General features: G+C 45.2%; 1 protein-coding gene across 1 annotated transcript; it reads left to right on the forward strand.

The window, feature by feature from the left end:
• The first annotated feature begins 13,909 nt into the window (after positions 1–13,909).
• Positions 13,910–19,264, forward strand: TGIF2 (TGFB induced factor homeobox 2). Its single transcript, XM_073555227.1, has 3 exons — positions 13,910–14,193; positions 17,700–17,923; positions 18,740–19,264. The coding sequence occupies exons 1-3, from the start codon at positions 14,145–14,147 to the stop codon at positions 19,262–19,264; spliced, it is 798 nt and encodes a 265-aa protein (XP_073411328.1). The 5' UTR covers positions 13,910–14,144.
• The last annotated feature ends 536 nt before the right edge of the window (positions 19,265–19,800 follow it).

Below are 19,800 nucleotides of genomic sequence, written 5' to 3' on the forward strand. Positions count from 1 at the left end.
TAGGGCAGTTTCACACGTCCAGATAATTCCGGTACCGGAAAATCCGGTACCGGAGCTGTCCGTCTGTCCGTGTGCATACGTATGCCATCCGTGTGCTATCCGTATGTCCGTGTGTACCATCCGTGTGCTGTCCGTGTCCGTGTTTTTGAAAAATTATTTTCAATGTTAACCCTTTGACTTTTAAAAATGCACACGGATCGCACACGTACAGCATCCGTGTGCGGTACGTGTTTACACGGACCCATTGACTTGTATGGGTCCGTGTGATCCGTGCTGTTGCACAAAAACGGACATGTCAGCGTGTTTTGCACACAGATACACGGTCCGTGAAAACACGCTGACATCTGCATAGACACATTCATTCAAATGTGTCTACGTGTGTCAGTGTCTCCGGTACGTGAGAAAACTGTCACTACACGTACCGGAGACACTGACGTGTGAAACTGCCCTAAGGGAGTTTTTTTTATTTTAGTGCATGTATTTAAGGCTTAGGCTATGTGTCCACGCTAGCGTTTTTAAACGCTCAGGAAACTGATCCCCTTCCCAGAAAACGCGCGTCTTTTTTCCACGCGATTCTTGCGCGTTTTGTGCAAAAAAGCCGCGCGTTTTTGACGCGTTTTTTCACACGCGTTTTCTGGGAGCATTGGGGAAGACTAAAAACGCGGAGCAATGCGGAAATTAATGAGCATGCTGTGTTTTTGGCCGCTAAGCGATTCCTGAGCGGTTAAAAACGCATGCATTGGCACAAAAAGCCAAAATCGCATGCTAATTAATTTGAAGCATCTTTTAAGCATTTCTGCAGCATCTGAGCCGGCACAAACGCTGCGGAAATGCTTAAAAAAACGCAATGTGGGCACACCACCTAAAAATCATTCTGGAAATTGTGTTTTATTAAAAATTTTGCACAGTTTGTAGTTTACAGGCTCTTTGTTTTCCTGCACATTCAACTGTGAAGTGGTTTGTGGTCATAAATCAGCTGAGAGGAGCTCAGAAAAAAAGATAAAAAGATCAAGAAACTCTCCCCTTAATCCTCCTAGCCACATTAGACTAATGTTTGCTGTACCATTAGATGTCAACAGGTTTTATTGGTGAGTCTAAAATGTATGGGAGCCCAGGACAACTAAGTGTCAGGGTAATGGTCAGACATGTCCAAATTTCTGATCCTCTTGTTTTTCCGGAGATAAGCCACTGGCTGACATGTCTGTCAGTGACTGTCTCATAGGTACCATAGGAATGCTTTGCCTGCGCAAGCATTCCTGTGTATGGGAGTATGGGAGAGCCAGCCAGGATGGCTGCCGAAAAAGATGGCTGAACCATAGTTTGGCCCACAGCTATATAATGTGCATGACGGGCATTAGGTTAAGTTGACACAAGCATATAAAAAATTGCCTGATTTTCATCCTGAAAAATTGTCAATTTTTCATCTGTATTGTCATTCATGTGCAATCCATATGGCATTGTTTTTATACATCAGCCATGAATAAAATCAGACCAGATGCAATACAGTTCTGTATGGGATACAATATTTTCTGAGCACCCATAGACCCATTTTAAGCGAGGCTCAAAGACATCTGTCCCATAAGGAAAAGCATTCATCTGAAGAGTGGAAGGGCAACTGAATAACATTGGTTCCTAACGCTGAGGTCAATTTTTTTCATAGACAACACTTGGAGCAAAAATACGGTCATGTGAACATACCATTAAGTCTCATTTAGGCCAGTTTCACACGTCAGTGTCTCCGATACATGTAGTGACAGTTTTCTCACGTGCCGACACTGACACTGGTAGACCCATTCAAATGAATGTGTCTATGCAGATGTCAGCGTGTTTTCACGGACCGTGTGTCCGTGTGCAAAACACACTGACAAGTCCGTTTTTGTGCAATAGCACGGATCACACGGACCCATACAAGTCAATGGGTCTGTGTAAACACGTACCGCACATGGATGCTGTCCGTGTGCTGTCCGTGTGCGATCCGTGTGCGTTTTTAAAAGTCAAAGGGTTAACATTAAAAATAATTTTTCAAAAACACGGACACAGACACATGGACAGCACACGGATGGTACACACGGACATACGGATGTCACACGGATGACTTCCGTATGCACACGGACTCGGATAGCTCCGGTACCGGAATTATCTGTACGTGTGAAACTGCCCTTACACTGGTTGATAATCCACCAGATTTTAAGACTAAGGCTGGAGTCACACACGATTAAAAAATCGGTCCGATTATTACGGTACGAAATCGCACAAAGGTTTCTTGTCCAGGGATCCGTCTGTCATCCGAATTTCCGGCGATGAACCGATTTTATTCGCATCTAAGCATCCAATTGACTTCCAATGCCAATGCCTGATGCTCTTTCCTGTTGACCTGGAGAAGTCTTGCGATTTAATCGCAAGTCACACTTGTGGTCCGTTTGTAATCCGATTTTTTTATCGCCCCCATAGACTTGCATTGGCGAGTCCAATCCGAAAATTGGTGACAATCGCAGCATGCTGCGATTGTCTCCGTCCGAGGAAACGTTCCGACAAAAAATCGGATGATGGGAGCTGCCCCATAGAATAACATTGGGACGAATGCAATGCGATTTTTTTTTATCGCATTGCATTCGTCCGATTTTTTTCGCTAGTGTGACTCCGGACTAAGGCTGGAGTCACACACAACAATTAAAAAATCGGTCCCATTTTAACGGTACGAAATCGCACAAAGAATTCATAGAATCATAGAATCGTAGAGTTGGAAGGGATCTCCTGGGCCATCTGGTCCAACCCCCTGCTCAAAGCAGGATTCGCTAAATCATCCCAGACAGATGTCTGTCCAGCCTCTGTTTGAAGACTTCCATTGAAGGAGAACTTGCCACTTCTCGTGGCAGCCTGTTCCACTCATTGATCACTCTAACTGTCAAAAAGTTTTTTCTAATATCTAATCTGTGTCTCCTCCCATTCAGTTTCATCCCATTGCTTCTAGTCTTTCCTTGTGCAAATGAGAATATAGATGATCCTTCTACAATGTGACAGCCCTTTAGATATTTGGAGACAGCTATTAAGTCTCCTCTCAGTCTTCTCTTTTGCAAACTAAACATTCCCAAATCCTGCAACCGTTCCTCATAAGACAGGGTTTGCAGACCGGTCACCATTCTGGTCGCTCTTTTCTGAACTTGCTCCAGTTTGTTGATGTCTTTTTTAAAATGTGGTGCCCAAAAGTGGACACTGGAATTCTTGTCCAGGGATCCGTCTATCATCCCATTTTCCGGCGATGAACCGATTTTTTTCGCATCTAAGCATCAAATTGACATCCAATGCCAATGCCTGATGCTCTTTCCTGTTGACCTGGAGAAGTTTTGCGATTTAATCGCAAGTCACACGTGTGGTGCGTTTTCAATGCGATTTTTAATCGCATCCATAGACTTGCATTGTCGAATCCGATCCGAAAATCGGTGACAATCGCAGCGCGATTGTCTCGGTCCGAGGAACGGATACAATAAAAAAACGCATGATGGGAGCAGCACCATTGAATAACATTGGGACGAATGCAATGCGATTTTTTATCGCATTGCATTTGTCCGATTTTATCGCTAGTGTGACTCCGGCCTAATACATGATAATTGCATAAGGCGAATGGGTTGAGTGACTGAATGATGTGTCATTCATCTTGCATGAAATCGTTTAGGCAAGCAAAAAAAATCCCGCTCAACTTTAGAAAATTGTGTAATGTAAATGGCGATTGCTCCATCGTTCAAAAATTAGAAGAATCAAATGTCTGTTGTTAATGAGAACACAGAACCCAATGTTTGATGTTACAGTCTAACAATTGTTTATTCAACCATTTCAGTCATATACACTAGACACTTGTTTTGTAGTCTAGTCAATTGTTTTCTAGTTGTGAGATATGAACATTCATCCTTGAAAGGATTATCTGCTCGTGTCAACGAACATTTAGCATAAGCTCGTTTGCTTGCGGACTCACAGCTAAAGCATTCTGGAGCAAGCAATACTGCAACACTGACGCTATAGATAAAAACAGCTGAAAAGTTTGAATGTAACCAAATAGGAAAAAAGATTTTTATTTTAAAAAGCAATGTTTCCAAAGCTGTACAAGCCCTTTAGGCTATGTGCACACGTAGTTTTAGGTCCTGCGGCTTTTTTCGCGCGGATTTGTAAAAAATTCTCAGGTCAAAAGACCTGCGGTTTACCTGCGGATTAGCCTGCAGTTTAGCCCTACGGTTTCACACCTCTACAATGGAGAAGGTGTGAAACCGCTGTGGATTCCGCCCAAAGAATTGTCATGCTGCGGATTTGAACCCGCAGCAAATCCACGCGGAAAAATACGCAGCATGTGCACAGCGTTTTTCAGTTTACCATTGAAAACAATGGTACTGTACTAAATCAGCCTGAAACGCTGCGGATCGGCAGCAGAATCCGCAACGTGTGCACATGGCCTAAGCGTTCACAATCTATCCACTTGGGCAGAAAGGATTTCTTGCCATTTACTTCTGCTATTGAAGATGATCTCTGGATGGCCTATGTAAGGTGACATTTGTCAAACAGCATAGCCATACAAAATAAAATGCCTACAGGACAATTGACAGTCCAAATGCTATAAAAGGGTTAACTTCCTATCTTTTTTTTAAAGGAATCTGCTCTACTAATCCTCTCAGGGAGGAGACTTTTTGTGATTCAATTACTAACAAATGGGCCCCATCCCCCTATGAACAGTCTTGTAGAGCCTGACATTTTTCCACCAACTGATGTTATCTATTGTTGGCCTCTCAATAGCTCTGCTATACTGACTGTACTGTGATCTCCAGAAGAGTTTACCACTAGTTATGCATACGAATGACTAATGCGTTTGCTCATAGAAATGGGTCAGCCCATTTTTATGCTTCAGATGAACCTCAAGTGGGGTTCCCACCTGGACCAAAGCCCGCATTTAACTGTGCGCATGGCAGTTGTACTTGCTACTGAATAAGTGGAGATGTCTTTTTTCATCATTTCCATTTCATTATGATGTATATCCATCCTTTGAGTCTTGGTTTTGTAATTTCAATGTTGAGTATATTCACGCTAAACACCGAGTCCTGATTTTGCCTCCAGTATTTGAAAGCTTGAAAGCTTCTATAGGTTCTTCAATTAGCTTGCAAATGAATGTGCCTTGTATAGGAATGACACCTGGTTGTTTTTTTTTGTTTTTTAGAAGTTAGTTTCCCTCCAAAAAATTCTCAGAACTGATTCCTGTAATTCTGATTTTTATAAATAATACTAAATGTGTGCGCTTCCATCTCATGGAATCTTACACAGAGAATCTAATAACAAAAGGATGATACCAGGAAAATAATGGGACCAATAATAATGGGACCAATGATTTTTCACCTGCACCTCCATGCTTGAAGGGGTAAAATATACCAAAATAAGGAAAAATACAATTTTCACTGTTGTTTTTAGAAACGGTTGGTTTCCGTCCCCCAAACAAATTTACCACAGAAATGAATCCTGTAATTCTGCTGTGTGTTCGTGTTACTAAATCATTTTACTGCAATACTTTTGTTTCATGAAATCTGATTTAGAGTCTCAGGCCATGTGCACACGATGCAGATTTGCAGCCTTTCCGCAGCGGATTTTACAGCGCAGAAACGTTGCATATCCGCATTGTGATGTACAGTACCTTTAAAATGAATGAAAAAAAAAAAACGCTGTGCAGACGCTGCGGATTTTTCCGCGGTACAAAATCCGCAGCATGTTACTTCTTTTGTGCGGTTTTCTATCTCCCCTGTCACCAAATCCGCAGGGGGAAGACCGCAATGGAAAACCGCACAAAAACCGCATGAAAACCGCGTGAAAAATGGAAGAAATCCGCAGGAAAAATGCAGGTCATTTGACCTGCGGTTTTCTTCCATTCTGCACGGAAAAATCCGCAGGGCTCAAAACCCCGTCTGCACTCAGCCTCTGAAACCAAACAATGGGACTTCTCATCATACTAAACTGGGGCCAATACATTTTCTCACAAAACCAAGGAAAAACACAACTTGCATTGGTTTACTTGATTCAGCCCCATCAAATTACCTCATAAATGTGTCCCTTCATTTTGTCTGTGTACTCCTGGACTTGCTGTACGTGAACTGCACAATGTAGGGGATATAAGTGCTCTGAGGGCCTAAAGAAATTCATTTTTATCTGTGCGGTACAAACACTAATATCCCATCTAAATAAATAAAGCTACAAGAAATCAGCACTAATTTCAAAAGGAAAATGGCCCTAGGCTGTCTGTTCTTACAGTGCTTTATTTCTTTGTGATTGCCACATATGCTCTTAGAATAAGCTTTTGGTTGGTTTTGATAGTACTGCTGCCTGAGATTGACTACTGCTGTCAGCGATTGGCAGTGCTGCTTTCAGTGTTTGACAGTACTGCTGTCAGCGATTGGCAGTCCTGCTTTCAGTGTTTGACAGTACTGCTGTCATCAATTGGCAGTGCTGCTTTCAGTGTTTGACAGTACTGCTGTCAGCGATTGGCAGTGCTGCTTTCAGTGTTTGACAGTACTGCTGTCAGCGATTGGCAGTACTGCTTTCAGTGTTTGACAGTACTGCTGTCAGCGATTGGCAGTACTGCTTTCAGTGTTTGACAGTACTGCTGTCAGCGATTGGCAGTGCTGCTTTCAGTGTTTGACAGTACTGCTGTCAGCAATTGGCAGTGCTGCTTTCAGTGTTTGACAGTACTGCTGTCAGCAATTGGCAGTGCTGCTTTCAGTGTTTGACAGTACTGCTGTCAGCAATTGGCAGTGCTGCTTTCAGTGTTTGACAGTACTGCTGTCAGCGATTGGCAGTGCTGCTTTCAGTGTTTGACAGTACTGCTGTCAGCGATTGGCAGTACTGCTTTCAGTGTTTGACAGTACTGCTGTCAGCGATTGATAGCACTGCTGTCTGCATTGGCAGTAGTGCTGTCTGTGTTTGACAATACTGCTGTCTGCATTGGCAGTATTGCTGTCAGTGTTTGACAGTACTGCTGTCAGCGATTGATAGTACTGCATTTATCCGCTATCCATGATTGATAGTACTGCAATACCATGGTATTCCAGTATATACAACAAGCGATCAAACTTATTCAGATTGAAGCCTTCAAAAGGGACAGCTACACTCAGATAGTTTTGGAAAATGGCAGCATACACCAAATTGCATTTTTTTTTTTTTTTTACAAAATTCATAATTTTTTAAGCCGCTGTAATAGTAAAAGACAAAACTATGCATGCATGGTAGCGCAATAATGGTAGCGACCTGCCGAATTATGTTGACAAGGTCATTTTTATCATACAACTAATGCCACAAACATAAACCCCCCCATACTCACGGAGGCGTGATTCATTATCATAAACTGTAAAGCGCTGCGGAATATGCTAGCGCTATATAAAAATAAAGATTTATAAAAATAAAGATTTTTTATCATTCATCAGTTCTCCTCACTAGCATTTTTGCATTTTTTTCCCATTTCTCAGTTCATAATATGGTAAAATGAATGATGTCAATCAAAACTACAACTCGTACCGCAAAAAACAACGTCACATATGGCTAAGTAGGCGGAAAAATAAAAACGTTATGGTTCTTTAATTAAATGGATGAAAAAATAAAGGCGAAAATAAAAGGAAAATTAGCTCCATCCTAAAGGGGGGAAAAACAATGCTATAAGTCTGTATGCAATCAATGTATCTCCATTATTGGAAAGGTGCAATGTATAGCTGATGTAGGAAATATGGAGGTCATTGGTTTCTATTTTGGCTCTTTTTAGGATCCATTTCTAATTTTGACTAATAGACAAATCCATGCGCAAATGCAAGAAATTAAGTATTTTTGACAGGTTTTGGATGTGAGAAACAAAGTAAAACAAAGTATGGCATGTTTGGTAAGTGGCATGGAGGGAAAGGACAAGAAAAGAGAACATGGGAGCACTGTATATAGGAAAGATGGCCGCAATGGGAACATTTTGTCAATTTTTTAGACCTTTTTTTACATTCCACAATAACTAGTAATGGCGCCAGTTATGCCGTCCTTTGTGATAAGTTCAAAATAGTGAAAAGAGAGAAAAAAGGACGAGAGAGAAAGACTAGGCTAACAGTGGTATGCACATCCATATATAAAAAATGCAAAAACATTTATTTCACAATGGACACGAATAGGATTAAAAACATTTAAAATACATATACAATACAATATCAGCACCCCCCCCCCCCGCAATAAAGGAATACAGAAAGGGGGGGTCCCATGGCCATACGGGCCGTAATAATATTTATTTTTTGTTTTAATTTTAATTAAAAAAAAAGAAATGGGTTAAAAGTGGGCTGGGCGCCCTCAGTATGGTTTGTGGAGAAGGGCATATCTGGTTTCTGACTGGTTTCCTTGGCAACGTTTTAACGGGCCAGGATTGGCTGGAGAAATTTGGCGGTTTTTCTGTGTTTATAAAAAGCCCTGCAATGGCAGTTTCTACCTCAGACAGCATTTTCCTGAAGAAAGAAGATTCCCCCTCCCTCCCTAATTTTCAGATTATCTGTCATGATGTTTTATTGTGGGAAAATCGCCCATTAAAGGGCCGATTGTTTCTCTGGTATGGTAATATTGGATAATATTATGGAATTATTTATTTAACGGTTTGGTTATTTATTTATTATTAACCCAAAATAAACTCACGGCCGCTTTTCTTCCATTATTAAAGTATGTGGTGTCATTTATTTACTGATATCGGTCCTGTAGGGCCATGGTCTTCCCACCCCCCTATCCTGGTATGCATGGTCCCCTCACCGCCCAATCCTGGTATGCATGGTGCTCTCGCCCCCCAAACCTGGTATGCATGGTACCCCTCATCCCCCAATCCTGGTATACATGGTGCCCTCACCCCCCTTTTCGTGGTATGCATGGTACCCTCACCCCCCTCAATCCTGGTAAGCATGGCACCCTCATTCTGGTATGCATGGTCCTCTCACCCCCCTATCCTGGTATGCATGGTCCTCTCACCCCCTATCCTGGTATGCATGGTCCCCTCACCCCCCTATCCTGGTATGCATGGTCCCCTCGCCCCCCGATCCTGGTATACATGATCCCCTCACCCCCCTTTTCGTGGTATGCATGGTCCCCCCTCACCCCCCCTATCCTGGAGCGCATGGCCCCCTCACCCCCCTATACTGGTATGCATGGTCCCCTCACCCCCCAATCCTGGTATGCATGGTCCCCTCACTTCGCAATCCTGGTATGCATGCCACCCCTCACCCCCCAATCCTGGTATGCATGGTCCTCTCGCCCCCCCAATCCTGGCATGCATGGTTCCCTCGCCCCCCAATCCTGGTATATATGGTCCCCTCACCCTCCTTTCGTGGTATGCATGGTACCCTCACTCCCCTTTCGTGGTATGCATGGCCCCCTCACTCCCCTTTCGTGGTATGCATGGTCCCTTCACCCTCCTTTCATGATATGCGTGGTCCCCTCGCTCCCCTCTCGTGGTATGCGTGGTCCCCTCACTCCCCTTTTGTGGTATGCGTGGTCCCCTCACCCCCCTTTTGTGGTATGTGTGGTCCCCCCACTCCCCTTTGGTGGTATGTGTGGTCCCCTCACCCCCCTTTTGTGGTACGTATGGCCCCCTCACCTCCCTTTCGTAGTATGCGTGATCCCCTCACTCCCCTTTTGTGGTATGCGTGGTCCCCTCACGCCCCCTCTTTGTAGTAAACACGTGGTGCCCTCACCCCCCCTTTCGTGGTACGCGTGGTCCCCTCACCCCTCTTTCATGATATGCGTGGTCCCGTCACCCCCCTTTCGTGGTCCCCTCACTCCCCTGTTGTGGTGTGCGTGGTCCCCTCACCCTCCTTTCATGGTATGCGTGGTCCCCTCACCCCCATTTTGTGGTATGCTGGTCCCCTCACCCCCCTTTCGTGTTATGCGTGGTCCCCTCACCCCCCTTTTGTGGTATGCTGGTCCCCTCACCCCCCTTTCGTGGTATGCGTGGTCCCCTCACCCCTCTTTCATGATATGCGTGGTCCCGTCACCCCCCTTTCGTGGTCCCCTCACTCTCCTGTCGTGGTGTGCGTGGTCCCCTTACCCTCCTTTCATGGTACGCGTGGTCCCCTCACCCTCCTTTCATGGTACGCGTGGTCCCCTCACCCTCCTTTCCTGGTATGCGTGGTCCCCTCACCCCCCTTTTGTGGTATGCGTGGTCCCCTCACCCCCCCTTTTGTGGTATGCGTGGTCCCCTCACCCCCCTTTCGTGGTATGCGTGGTCCCCTCACCCCCTTCATGGTATGCGTGGTCCCCTCACCCCCCTTTCATGGTATGTGTGGTCTCCTCACCCCCCTTTCGTGGTATGCGTGATCCCCTCACCCCCCTTTCGTGGTATGCGTGGTCCCCTCACCCCCCTTTCGTGGTATGCGTGGTCCCCTCACCCCCCTTTCGTGGTATGCGTGGTCCCCTCACCCCCCTTTCGTGGTATGCGTGGTCCCCTCACCCCCCTTTCGTGGTATGCGTGGTCCCCTCACCCCCCTTTCGTGGTATGCATGGTCCCCTCACCCCCCTATCCTGGTATGCATGGTCCCCTCACCCCCCTATCCTGGTATGCATGGTCCCCTCACCCTCCTTTCGTGGTATGCATGGTACCCTCACTCCCCTTTCGTGGTATGCATGGCCCCCTCACTCCCCTTTCGTGGTATGCATGGTCCCTTCACCCTCCTTTCATGATATGCGTGGTCCCCTCACTCCCCTCTCGTGGTATGCGTGGTCCCCTCACCCCCTTTTGTGGTATGCGTGGTCCCCTCACCCCCCTTTTGTGGTACGTATGGCCCCCTCACCTCCCTTTCGTAGTATGCGTGATCCCCTCACTCCCCTTTTGTGGTATGCGTGGTCCCCTCACGCCCCCTCTTTGTAGTAAACACGTGGTGCCCTCACCCCCCCTTTCGTGGTACGCGTGGTCCCCTCACCCCTCTTTCATGATATGCGTGGTCCCGTCACCCCCCTTTCGTGGTCCCCTCACTCCCCTGTTGTGGTGTGCGTGGTCCCCTCACCCTCCTTTCATGGTACGCGTGGTCCCCTCACCCTCCTTTCCTGGTATGCGTGGTCCCCTCACCCCCCTTTTGTGGTATGCTGGTCCCCTCACCCCCCTTTCGTGGTATGCATGGTCCCCTCACCCCCCTTTTGTGGTATGCTGGTCCCCTCACCCCCCTTTCGTGGTATGCGTGGTCCCCTCACCCCTCTTTCATGATATGCGTGGTCCCGTCACCCCCCTTTCGTGGTCCCCTCACTCTCCTGTCGTGGTGTGCGTGGTCCCCTTACCCTCCTTTCATGGTACGCGTGGTCCCCTCACCCTCCTTTCATGGTACGCGTGGTCCCCTCACCCTCCTTTCCTGGTATGCGTGGTCCCCTCACCCCCCTTTTGTGGTATGCGTGGTCCCCTCACCCCCCTTTTGTGGTATGCGTGGTCCCCTCACCCCCCTTTTGTGGTATGCGTGGTCCCCTCACCCCCCTTTCATGGTATGCGTGGTCCCCTCACCCCCCTTTCATGGTATGCGTGGTCTCCTCACCCCCCTTTCATGGTATGCGTGGTCCCCTCACCCCCCTTTCGTGGTATGCGTGGTCCCCTCACCCCCCTTTCGTGGTATGCATGGTCCCCTCACCCCCCTATCCTGGTATGCATGGTCCCCTCACCCCCCTTTCCTGGTATGCATGGTCCCCTCACCCCCCTATCCTGGTATGCATGGTACCCTCACCCTCCTATCCTGGTATGCATAGTCCCCTCACCCCTATTAAACTACACACATACAAAAAAACAAAAACATTTAGGCCGGGGTCACACTAACCGACGCAAAATACGGTCAGTATTTTACATGCATAATACGGATGAATGGCCCCTAAACAGTGCTCCGTATGTCATCCGTAATCAAGGTGTGGTCGCGTATTTTGCGCATGTCAGCATCCGTATGTAATCCGTATGGTGAGATTTTCTCGCAGGCTTGCAAAATGGACATATAATGGAGCCCTATGACAGTTTTAATAAAGAAATGAAAGAATAGATCTAGACACATAGAATGCATATATATATATATATATATGTATTCTATGTGTATATCTCTATTCATTCGTTTCTTTATTAAACCTGTCAGTGTGAGTTTACTGTATAGCGCACTGAATTGCCGGCTTTTCTAAAAGACACCGGGTGCGTATTTCTCGCAAGTCACATGTGTGGTCCGTGTGTAATCCGTATTTTTAGCGCACCCATAGACTTGCATTGGCGTACTACGGCCGTAGTACGCTGACAATCGCAGCATGCTGCGAGTGGCACGGACTGTAGACTACGGATGAGAAATATACGGCTGGTGCGAGGGACCCCATAGAGAATCATTGGTCCGTGTGTAATGTGTGCTTTTAGCGCCTCTCACTCGGCCGTATTCCTCGCCAGTGTGACCACGGCCTTATACTCGCCTTCCTTCCTGTGCTCCAGCGCTGCCTGTCACGTTCTGCTGGAGGCCGGGGGAGGAATCTGGCGCCGAAGTATGCGCATGCCCATAGCGCTGTCCGGCGCCATATTGCTGAAGACACACTGCAAATGTGTCTTTAGTAAAATGGCGCCGATCACGCGATGCGCATGCGAGATTCCAGACGCACTCCTGCCCCGGTCTCCGGCCGAAGAGAAGCGCCGCGGCAACGCTCCACTTGGTCAGGTAAGTATGTAAGTGTGGCGCCAGACATAGCGGTATGCAGTGTGCATGCGTACCACCATCTCCGACGCCATACACACTCCTCACCGCGCTGCCTCATTCTGTCTGGAGCCAGACTGCGCAGGCGCGTCCCGCTTGCGCAGTCTATAAAGGCTTCGGACAGAGTGACGCTTACAGCATTATATTATAGATTGTGCAAAATAATGAAAAGAGACTTTCTGAATCCACAATATCACATCACTGAAGTTTGCATCAGCTAATTGAAGGCTGTCCTACATTTTCTTTTTTTTTCAAAATGGCTAACATCACAAAAAATCCGTGTTGCTGTAGATACGTGCCTAATGAAATCAATGTAGTGTATCATTTGTATTTGTAACTGGTGATAACCAGAGAAAATACTAGATCCCTGGCAAAGTGTAATGGAGACATTTCGGGAGTAGCAAGTATACTGCTAAAAAAATAAAGGAAACACTACAACATAGTACAAAATGGACTGTATATGGATGATAAGTGTGAAAAAAAATCCTCACACTTTTCCGGAACAATTTTTTGATACCTACTCTTGGACACACATCTATTTCTTAGGCTGTGTTCACACTGGTGAGTTGCTTCAAGAAACAGTCTTTTTAGGGGGACATTTTTATCTGAGGAGATTGAGATGAATTTTTGGAGAGGTTTACTTCAAAATACATGTTTAAAAAAAAATGTCAGGCACTTTTTACCCCTTCTATAGTTTTTCAAATTTTGAGGGAAAAAAAATGAGGAAAAAATGTCAAAAATCTCCTCATATGACACCCAAAGTGGAGGTGACGACTTGTGAGGAGGGTTTGGTGTCAGTGAATGTATCTATGACGGGAGACAGCCCATATTTGCTGCAACACTGTGTCCATGACAGAGACTGGCGGCATGTCATCTCTTCCTGGCTCATGGGTGCCACACACAGGACGTGTCACAGGCATGAAGGGCAGCGGATCAGGAGTGGCGGGAATTCCTGCTCCTCACTCTCCACACACCAGCGCTGAGAAGTTGCCCTGACCATGTTTGCATTATAACACGGGAGGCACAGCGGGGGAACAAGTGCATTCAAATGCATTGAAACTAAGATTCATTGCATAAGAATAGATAAAGGATTCCAAGATAAGAAGTGACAAGAAAGTTGACGCCATGAGCCCCCCAGAGCGCCAGCCAATCACAGCGCCGGATTCAAACACTACCCCGCCCAGAACCTGGAGGGTCAGGGGATAAAGCTGTCACCTATCGCACTGGGATTGCAGAGCTGTCCCAAATTTGCGACTGATCTCACCTGAGCCAAGACTACAGACCACCAGGACTAAGGTCTTCCAGGATCAATTCTCCAAGAACCCAGCGAGCCTGAGCATCTGCTACCCATCTCATTGTCCCCAATTTGCCACTGATCTCACCTGAGCCAAGACTACAGCCCACCAGGACTAAGGTCTTCCAGGATCAATGCTGCAAGAACCCAGCGAGCCTGAGCAGCTGCTACCCATCTCATCTGGTAAGTCCACTGTGATAGTGAGCTGGTACCAGTGCTGTGCTGTGGTGGGATAAACACGTGTGGGAATGTTTCTGAGCGGTTCGGGGAGGCTGGGCCTTTGCTCGCTGTTAGACTGCTGTCATGTTGTCGGTGATCCCCACTCTGATGGGGGGCAATGGATTGCGATCTGCTCCTCCGCAGACAGCCTGGGATCAGCACGGTGCCGGCAAGTGTTTCTTGTGTGTGTGCTAGGTCCGGACCTGGCCGATCGGCTGAACAAAGACCACACAAGAAACTTTGCAGCCTGTGATGTCTCCCTACCTGCGCCCGCAGATCGGGGGCTGTGCTTTATTGGAGAGTCTGAAGTGACAGCTGGAGGGAGGGGAGACTCTACAAGTTCCTGTTTCTCTTTGAAACAAAGAAACAGTCTGTCAGTGAGGAAAAGTTGACTTTGAAGGCTCCGTTTTTCGCGGGGGATCCCGCTCCCCACATAGTGCAGCTTGGCCCTGCTCAGTGAGTATAGAGGAATGGGTGATGGACTGTCTGGGCTCCCTAGTGCTGGCCATGCCATGTGCTGATCGGGTCTTTGTTCCCATGTGCCGATTTTGACTCTTGAGCGGTTTGTTTAGTCCCTTTAAATCACGTGTCCGTTCTGGGAGCGCTGCTGCTGCGCCTCTCTGGCACTGGTGTCACATCTGTAGCAGGTAAATGGCCGGATCCTGTGTCCACATGCCCTGCTCACGTCCTCAGCCCTCCTCCCCCATCTTTTTGGAAAGGGGGGACATCCATTTGGTCTGGGTTTGTGGGAAGGTCCTTGCTCTATTCGGCTTGTTTTGGAGGGAGAAGACTTCATTCTTTGCATTTGACCAGACAGGCTGGGGGTCTTCAGCCTATTGTATGCAGAGAACAGTCATCCTCTGGCTCCTCACCGTTTTTGGATTATTTATTTTGGTTTTTATTCGATGTCTATACTGTGGCAGTGAACAGATCTTCATGCTGATGGTTTTTTTTGTTTTTTTTTTTCTCCGTGCATTGATTATGTTCAGTACTGTATTCTATCTTTTGGTCCAAATGACAGATTTGTTGCAGAAGTTTCTACAACTAGAAATCCGTGTGTGCTGTTTATATGAAAGGGAAGCCAAAGGGTTTTTACAAGATCTATTCAAATAAATGGACAGTTTTTCATTCTGTAACAAATCTGCCAAGAGGAACAAGTCTCTGTTCACATGTCCAGTAATCACCTGTTAGTTATGCATACACAACTTTTCTTTTTTTTTTTTTTTTTTTTAGTAGTATATAGCTAGAGAAGCAACAACAATCTCCTTCCACCACATCACAGAGATTAGGAAAATATAGCAAAAGTGGTAGTCTAAAACTTAACTTTTAATCATTAGTTTTTCATAAAAACCGGATTTCACCATTATCCAAATTGAACAAATACACCGGTGCACAAAAATACATACATAAACAATACTATAAAAAACTAGTTTACATCCCTGTCAAGGATATTTTTTACAAAACCATCAACTCCCTGTATGGGAAGACATTCTGTTTCAATGATTTCTTCAAAAAGGAGATTCAGCCCAAATTTCTATCTCATGTGGAACTCTCTAAAACTGTCCAAATAAGCAGTTCAAAAAAAGATAAAAGGAACAATCTCACCCATTTTCGGTTGGTGTTAGTCGTCCTTTATCCCATGGAGCCGGGGTCCATATTATCCCTACCAGTCATGATAGGATCAGTCCATGATAGGGACTTGTGGGGATAATATGGACCCCGGCTCCATGAATGGGATAAATGATTTGTACAGAGGGAGAATTATGTTTTCATCTCTTGTCCCCAGACCTCTTCTAATGCATCCCATGACCCTATTTGCGTTGGTGGCAGCTGCCTGACACTGGGCACTCCAATTTAGCTTCTTATTGACTAAGATGCCTAATATATTTCTGTTAATTAAAATAAAGTGTATATAAAGGTTATAAAACATTTTATCCCTATTCCGTCTCAACAGTCTACAGTTTTATTATGCAGTATTCCTGCTGATTTATATTTATAAGGTGTATAGCACCCGGTATGCCTTGTATGCCTATGTCCCACCCACTGATGATGCCGCTAGTGTGGTGAAACACGTTGGGGGGGGGCATTCTGGTGCTAAAATTGTTGTCCTACTCTGCCAATATGTATTAGCATACTGGGTGCTATACACTTTAGGCCTGTTTCACACATCCGTTTTTTGTGTCCGCCAAACGGATCAGTTTCCATTTTTTTGCGGCAAACTGATCCTAAAAAACGGATGTTTTTTGACGGATCCGCGGTAACGCTAATGGAAGTCTATGGGACAAAAAAACAGATCCTCCAAAAAAATGGTGGATCCGTTTTTTGACGGATTTGAAAAAACGGAAGTGTGATCCAGGTCTAAGAAGTATAAATCAGCAGGAATAATGCATAAAATAACTGCAAACTGATTAGGGACAAAACATTGTATACCCTTTAATTAACAGAAATGAAGGCTAAATGTTATGATTTTATGGTCTTCTAGTGAGGGTTTATTTGGGGTTCTCTCCTTTTTTTTTTTAAGCTGTTTGCACAACTTTTTTTTTTTTTTTCTCTTGCCGAGATAACTGATTGCAGCTGGATCCGTTCCAAACTGATTACCCCGGACATGTGAACTTAGGCTGTGTAATCATCCGTTACAACAGATCCAGCATCAATCCGTTATGTTCAGTCTGGACAACTTGTTTGTCAATGGATAGCTGCTGGATCCATTCTGATTTCTGGTAATTCTGGCTGCGGCTTAATCCACTCTCCCCATGGGGAATACAGGAATACTCAGCTGAGTTGCTGTCTAGGAGTCTGAGGGAGTAGTCTGAGGGAGAAGGAAGATAGCTGTCAGTCAAGCCAATGGTTTTCAATATTTTTGTATGGCCAGCCACCATACTGTGACAGTCGACCAATAAGTGTCGGTCTATAGCTACTTAGTCCCATGAGATCAATAGTTTACATACTTCTATTTTTTTTTTTTTATTTCCTCCCATGTTTTATGGCTTATGCACATGATATTGCCATTTAGGACCCATATCTATCAAATATTTATGGTGTATCCTTTAAATACGTCATATGTCTTTGATTGAAGTAAGTCTCTTGTTCATCATATTTGGACAGTGGACTCATGTCCAGCCTAAGCAACCTAGAATAAACTCTTCCAAGTAGCTATCATCCCTATTTGGAATGGGGGAGGGGGTCTACCAATGAAGAGAGGTTAGAAGAGGAATGTGTTAATGAAACAAGGTGGCTTCTTCCCAGGATACATAGACAATGCTAAGTTGGATGACCATTATGTGTAAATGTAGCCCTTTACCAATCTATGGAAAAGGCCATTTTTGGGAATTAACTGGGCTCCTCTAGTGCAGTTGTGTCTTTCAGTCCTGGTAGATTGTTCATGACTGCCATTTCTACACTATATAAAGCATACATTTTTCATGCTGTGTATATCTCTGCATTGTTTGACCCAATGTTTCTTACCACAGGAGAAATGATAGCCACGAAGAAGTGTGCCCCGAATCACAGTGAGAATGACAGCAAGGAGGTGGCGCCTGAAGTTGCCGGGGTAAAGAGGAAGCGCAGAGGAAATCTGCCAAAGGCGTCTGTGGCTGTCCTACGCGAGTGGTTGCACAAGCACAGGCACAACCCGTATCCAACAGATGACGATAAAACAGATTTCTGCAAGCAGACTGACCTCTCCGTGGGCCAGGTATGACCCATAACAATTTGTTGTATATGAATAGCCACTAAGATAGTGGGTTCTCCTTTGAAGCCAGTTTTTAGGGTGGTTGGATAATAATGACAATAGTGGTGGGGGTATCAAAAATTGGTTTTCTGGAACCTGCCAATGCTTTTGTACTTCTTGCAAAAAAAAAAAAAAATTTTTAAGACAAAACATTTGCCCCCTCTCTTGACTTTGCTATCTGGTATTGCAGCGTGGCCTTTAAATGGGGTTAGTCTGCAATACCAGGCAAAGTCTTAGCAGTGCTTCCTATATCAGTGCAATACCAGGCAAAATGCTTAGCAGTGCTTCCTATATCCGTGCAATACCAGGCAAAATGCTTAGCAGTGCTTCCTATATCTTGGTGCAATACCAGGCAAAATGCTTAGCAGTGCTTCCTATATCTTAGTGCAATACCAGGCAAAATGCTTAGCAGTGCTTCCTATATCTTGGTGCAATACCAGGCAAAATGCTTAGCAGTGCTTCCTATATCTTAGTGCAATACCAGGCAAAATGCTTAGCAGTGCTTCCTATATCCGTGCAATACCAGGCAAAATGCTTAGCAGTGCTTCCTATATCTTAGTGCAATACCAGGCAAAATGCTTAGCAGTGCTTCCTATATCTTAGTGCAATACCAGGCAAAATGCTTAGCAGTGCTTCCTATATCTTAGTGCAATACCAGGCAAAATGCTTAGCAGTGCTTCCTATATCTTGTACACCCTCTGTAATAATATAATTGCTTGATTATGTAAGTGTAAGCTGATCCCTTTTTTTTTTTTTTTTTTTTTTTCTTTCCACTTGTAGATTTGCAACTGGTTCATAAATGCTAGGAGGCGCATCTTGCCGGACATGCTGCGCAGGGATGGTGTTGACCCAAGCCTGTACACGCTGTCTCGGAATGCAAACAAGAACTCAAAAACGTCCCCTACAATTCAGCATAACCCAATTGAGTTCTCACCGATGGAGCACCATACCATACCTGGTATGCTGGTTGTGCCCACTCTAATCTACCCAATTGGACATCCCATTCATGCTGTCGCTACAGTGAATCATGAAGTCTCAGCTGAGGGTTCATCTCTACAACTACTCACACCTTCACAGCCCACGAAGAAAAGACGCTGCAATTCAGCAGTCAGTGTTGAATCATTCTCTTCTTCAGACTTTGAAGACATTAAAAACAACAGCCCATTGTATATGCTAGCAATGGTAGCCACCAAGGAATATAATAATTTATTGAGAGCTGAGAGACTTTCTTCTGGCCAGCATATGGAATCTCCTTCCCGGGATGAAGACAATGGAAGCACCAACTCATTTGCTTCTACTCCTTAAATTTTTTTTTTTTTTCCTTTGATTACCTCGATGACAGGCCAAGCCAGGATAGAACTGACTCTTTACTATCTGCAAAGAATGCACAAACCCTCATCCTTTTTGTGGGGGCTCTTTGCAAAGAGATGAAATGGCAGGTCATAATCTAATCTTAATTTTTTTTTTCACCTTTTTTATGGACTTTAAAGTACTTAATGTTTACATTACATATTGAATCCCCAACTGCTTTTTCTGCAGCTGGGACATATAATTGAGCATTGGCACCTTGGAACACTGTAGGTGGGGTGGGCATGTTATTTGAACCTTTAGGCCCTGTGCACACGTTCTGGATTCTGCTGCAGATCCTCAGCGGATTTGGCCCTGTGGATCCTGCGTTGTACAGTACCATCCTATGTAAAATAAAGAACGCTGTGCACATGCTGCGGAAAAATCTGCAGGTTCGTTTCCGTAGCATGTCAATTCTTTGTGCGGATTCCGCAGCTTTTTTTTTTTTTTTTTTTTTTTTTTTTTTTTTTTTTTCCTGCTCCATTCTAGGAATC

Source organism: Dendrobates tinctorius, unplaced genomic scaffold (assembly GCF_039654945.1).
Source record: "Dendrobates tinctorius isolate UK_male_01 unplaced genomic scaffold, ASM3965494v1 ptg000223l, whole genome shotgun sequence".
In the NCBI taxonomy this organism is placed as follows: Eukaryota; Metazoa; Chordata; class Amphibia; order Anura; family Dendrobatidae; genus Dendrobates; species Dendrobates tinctorius.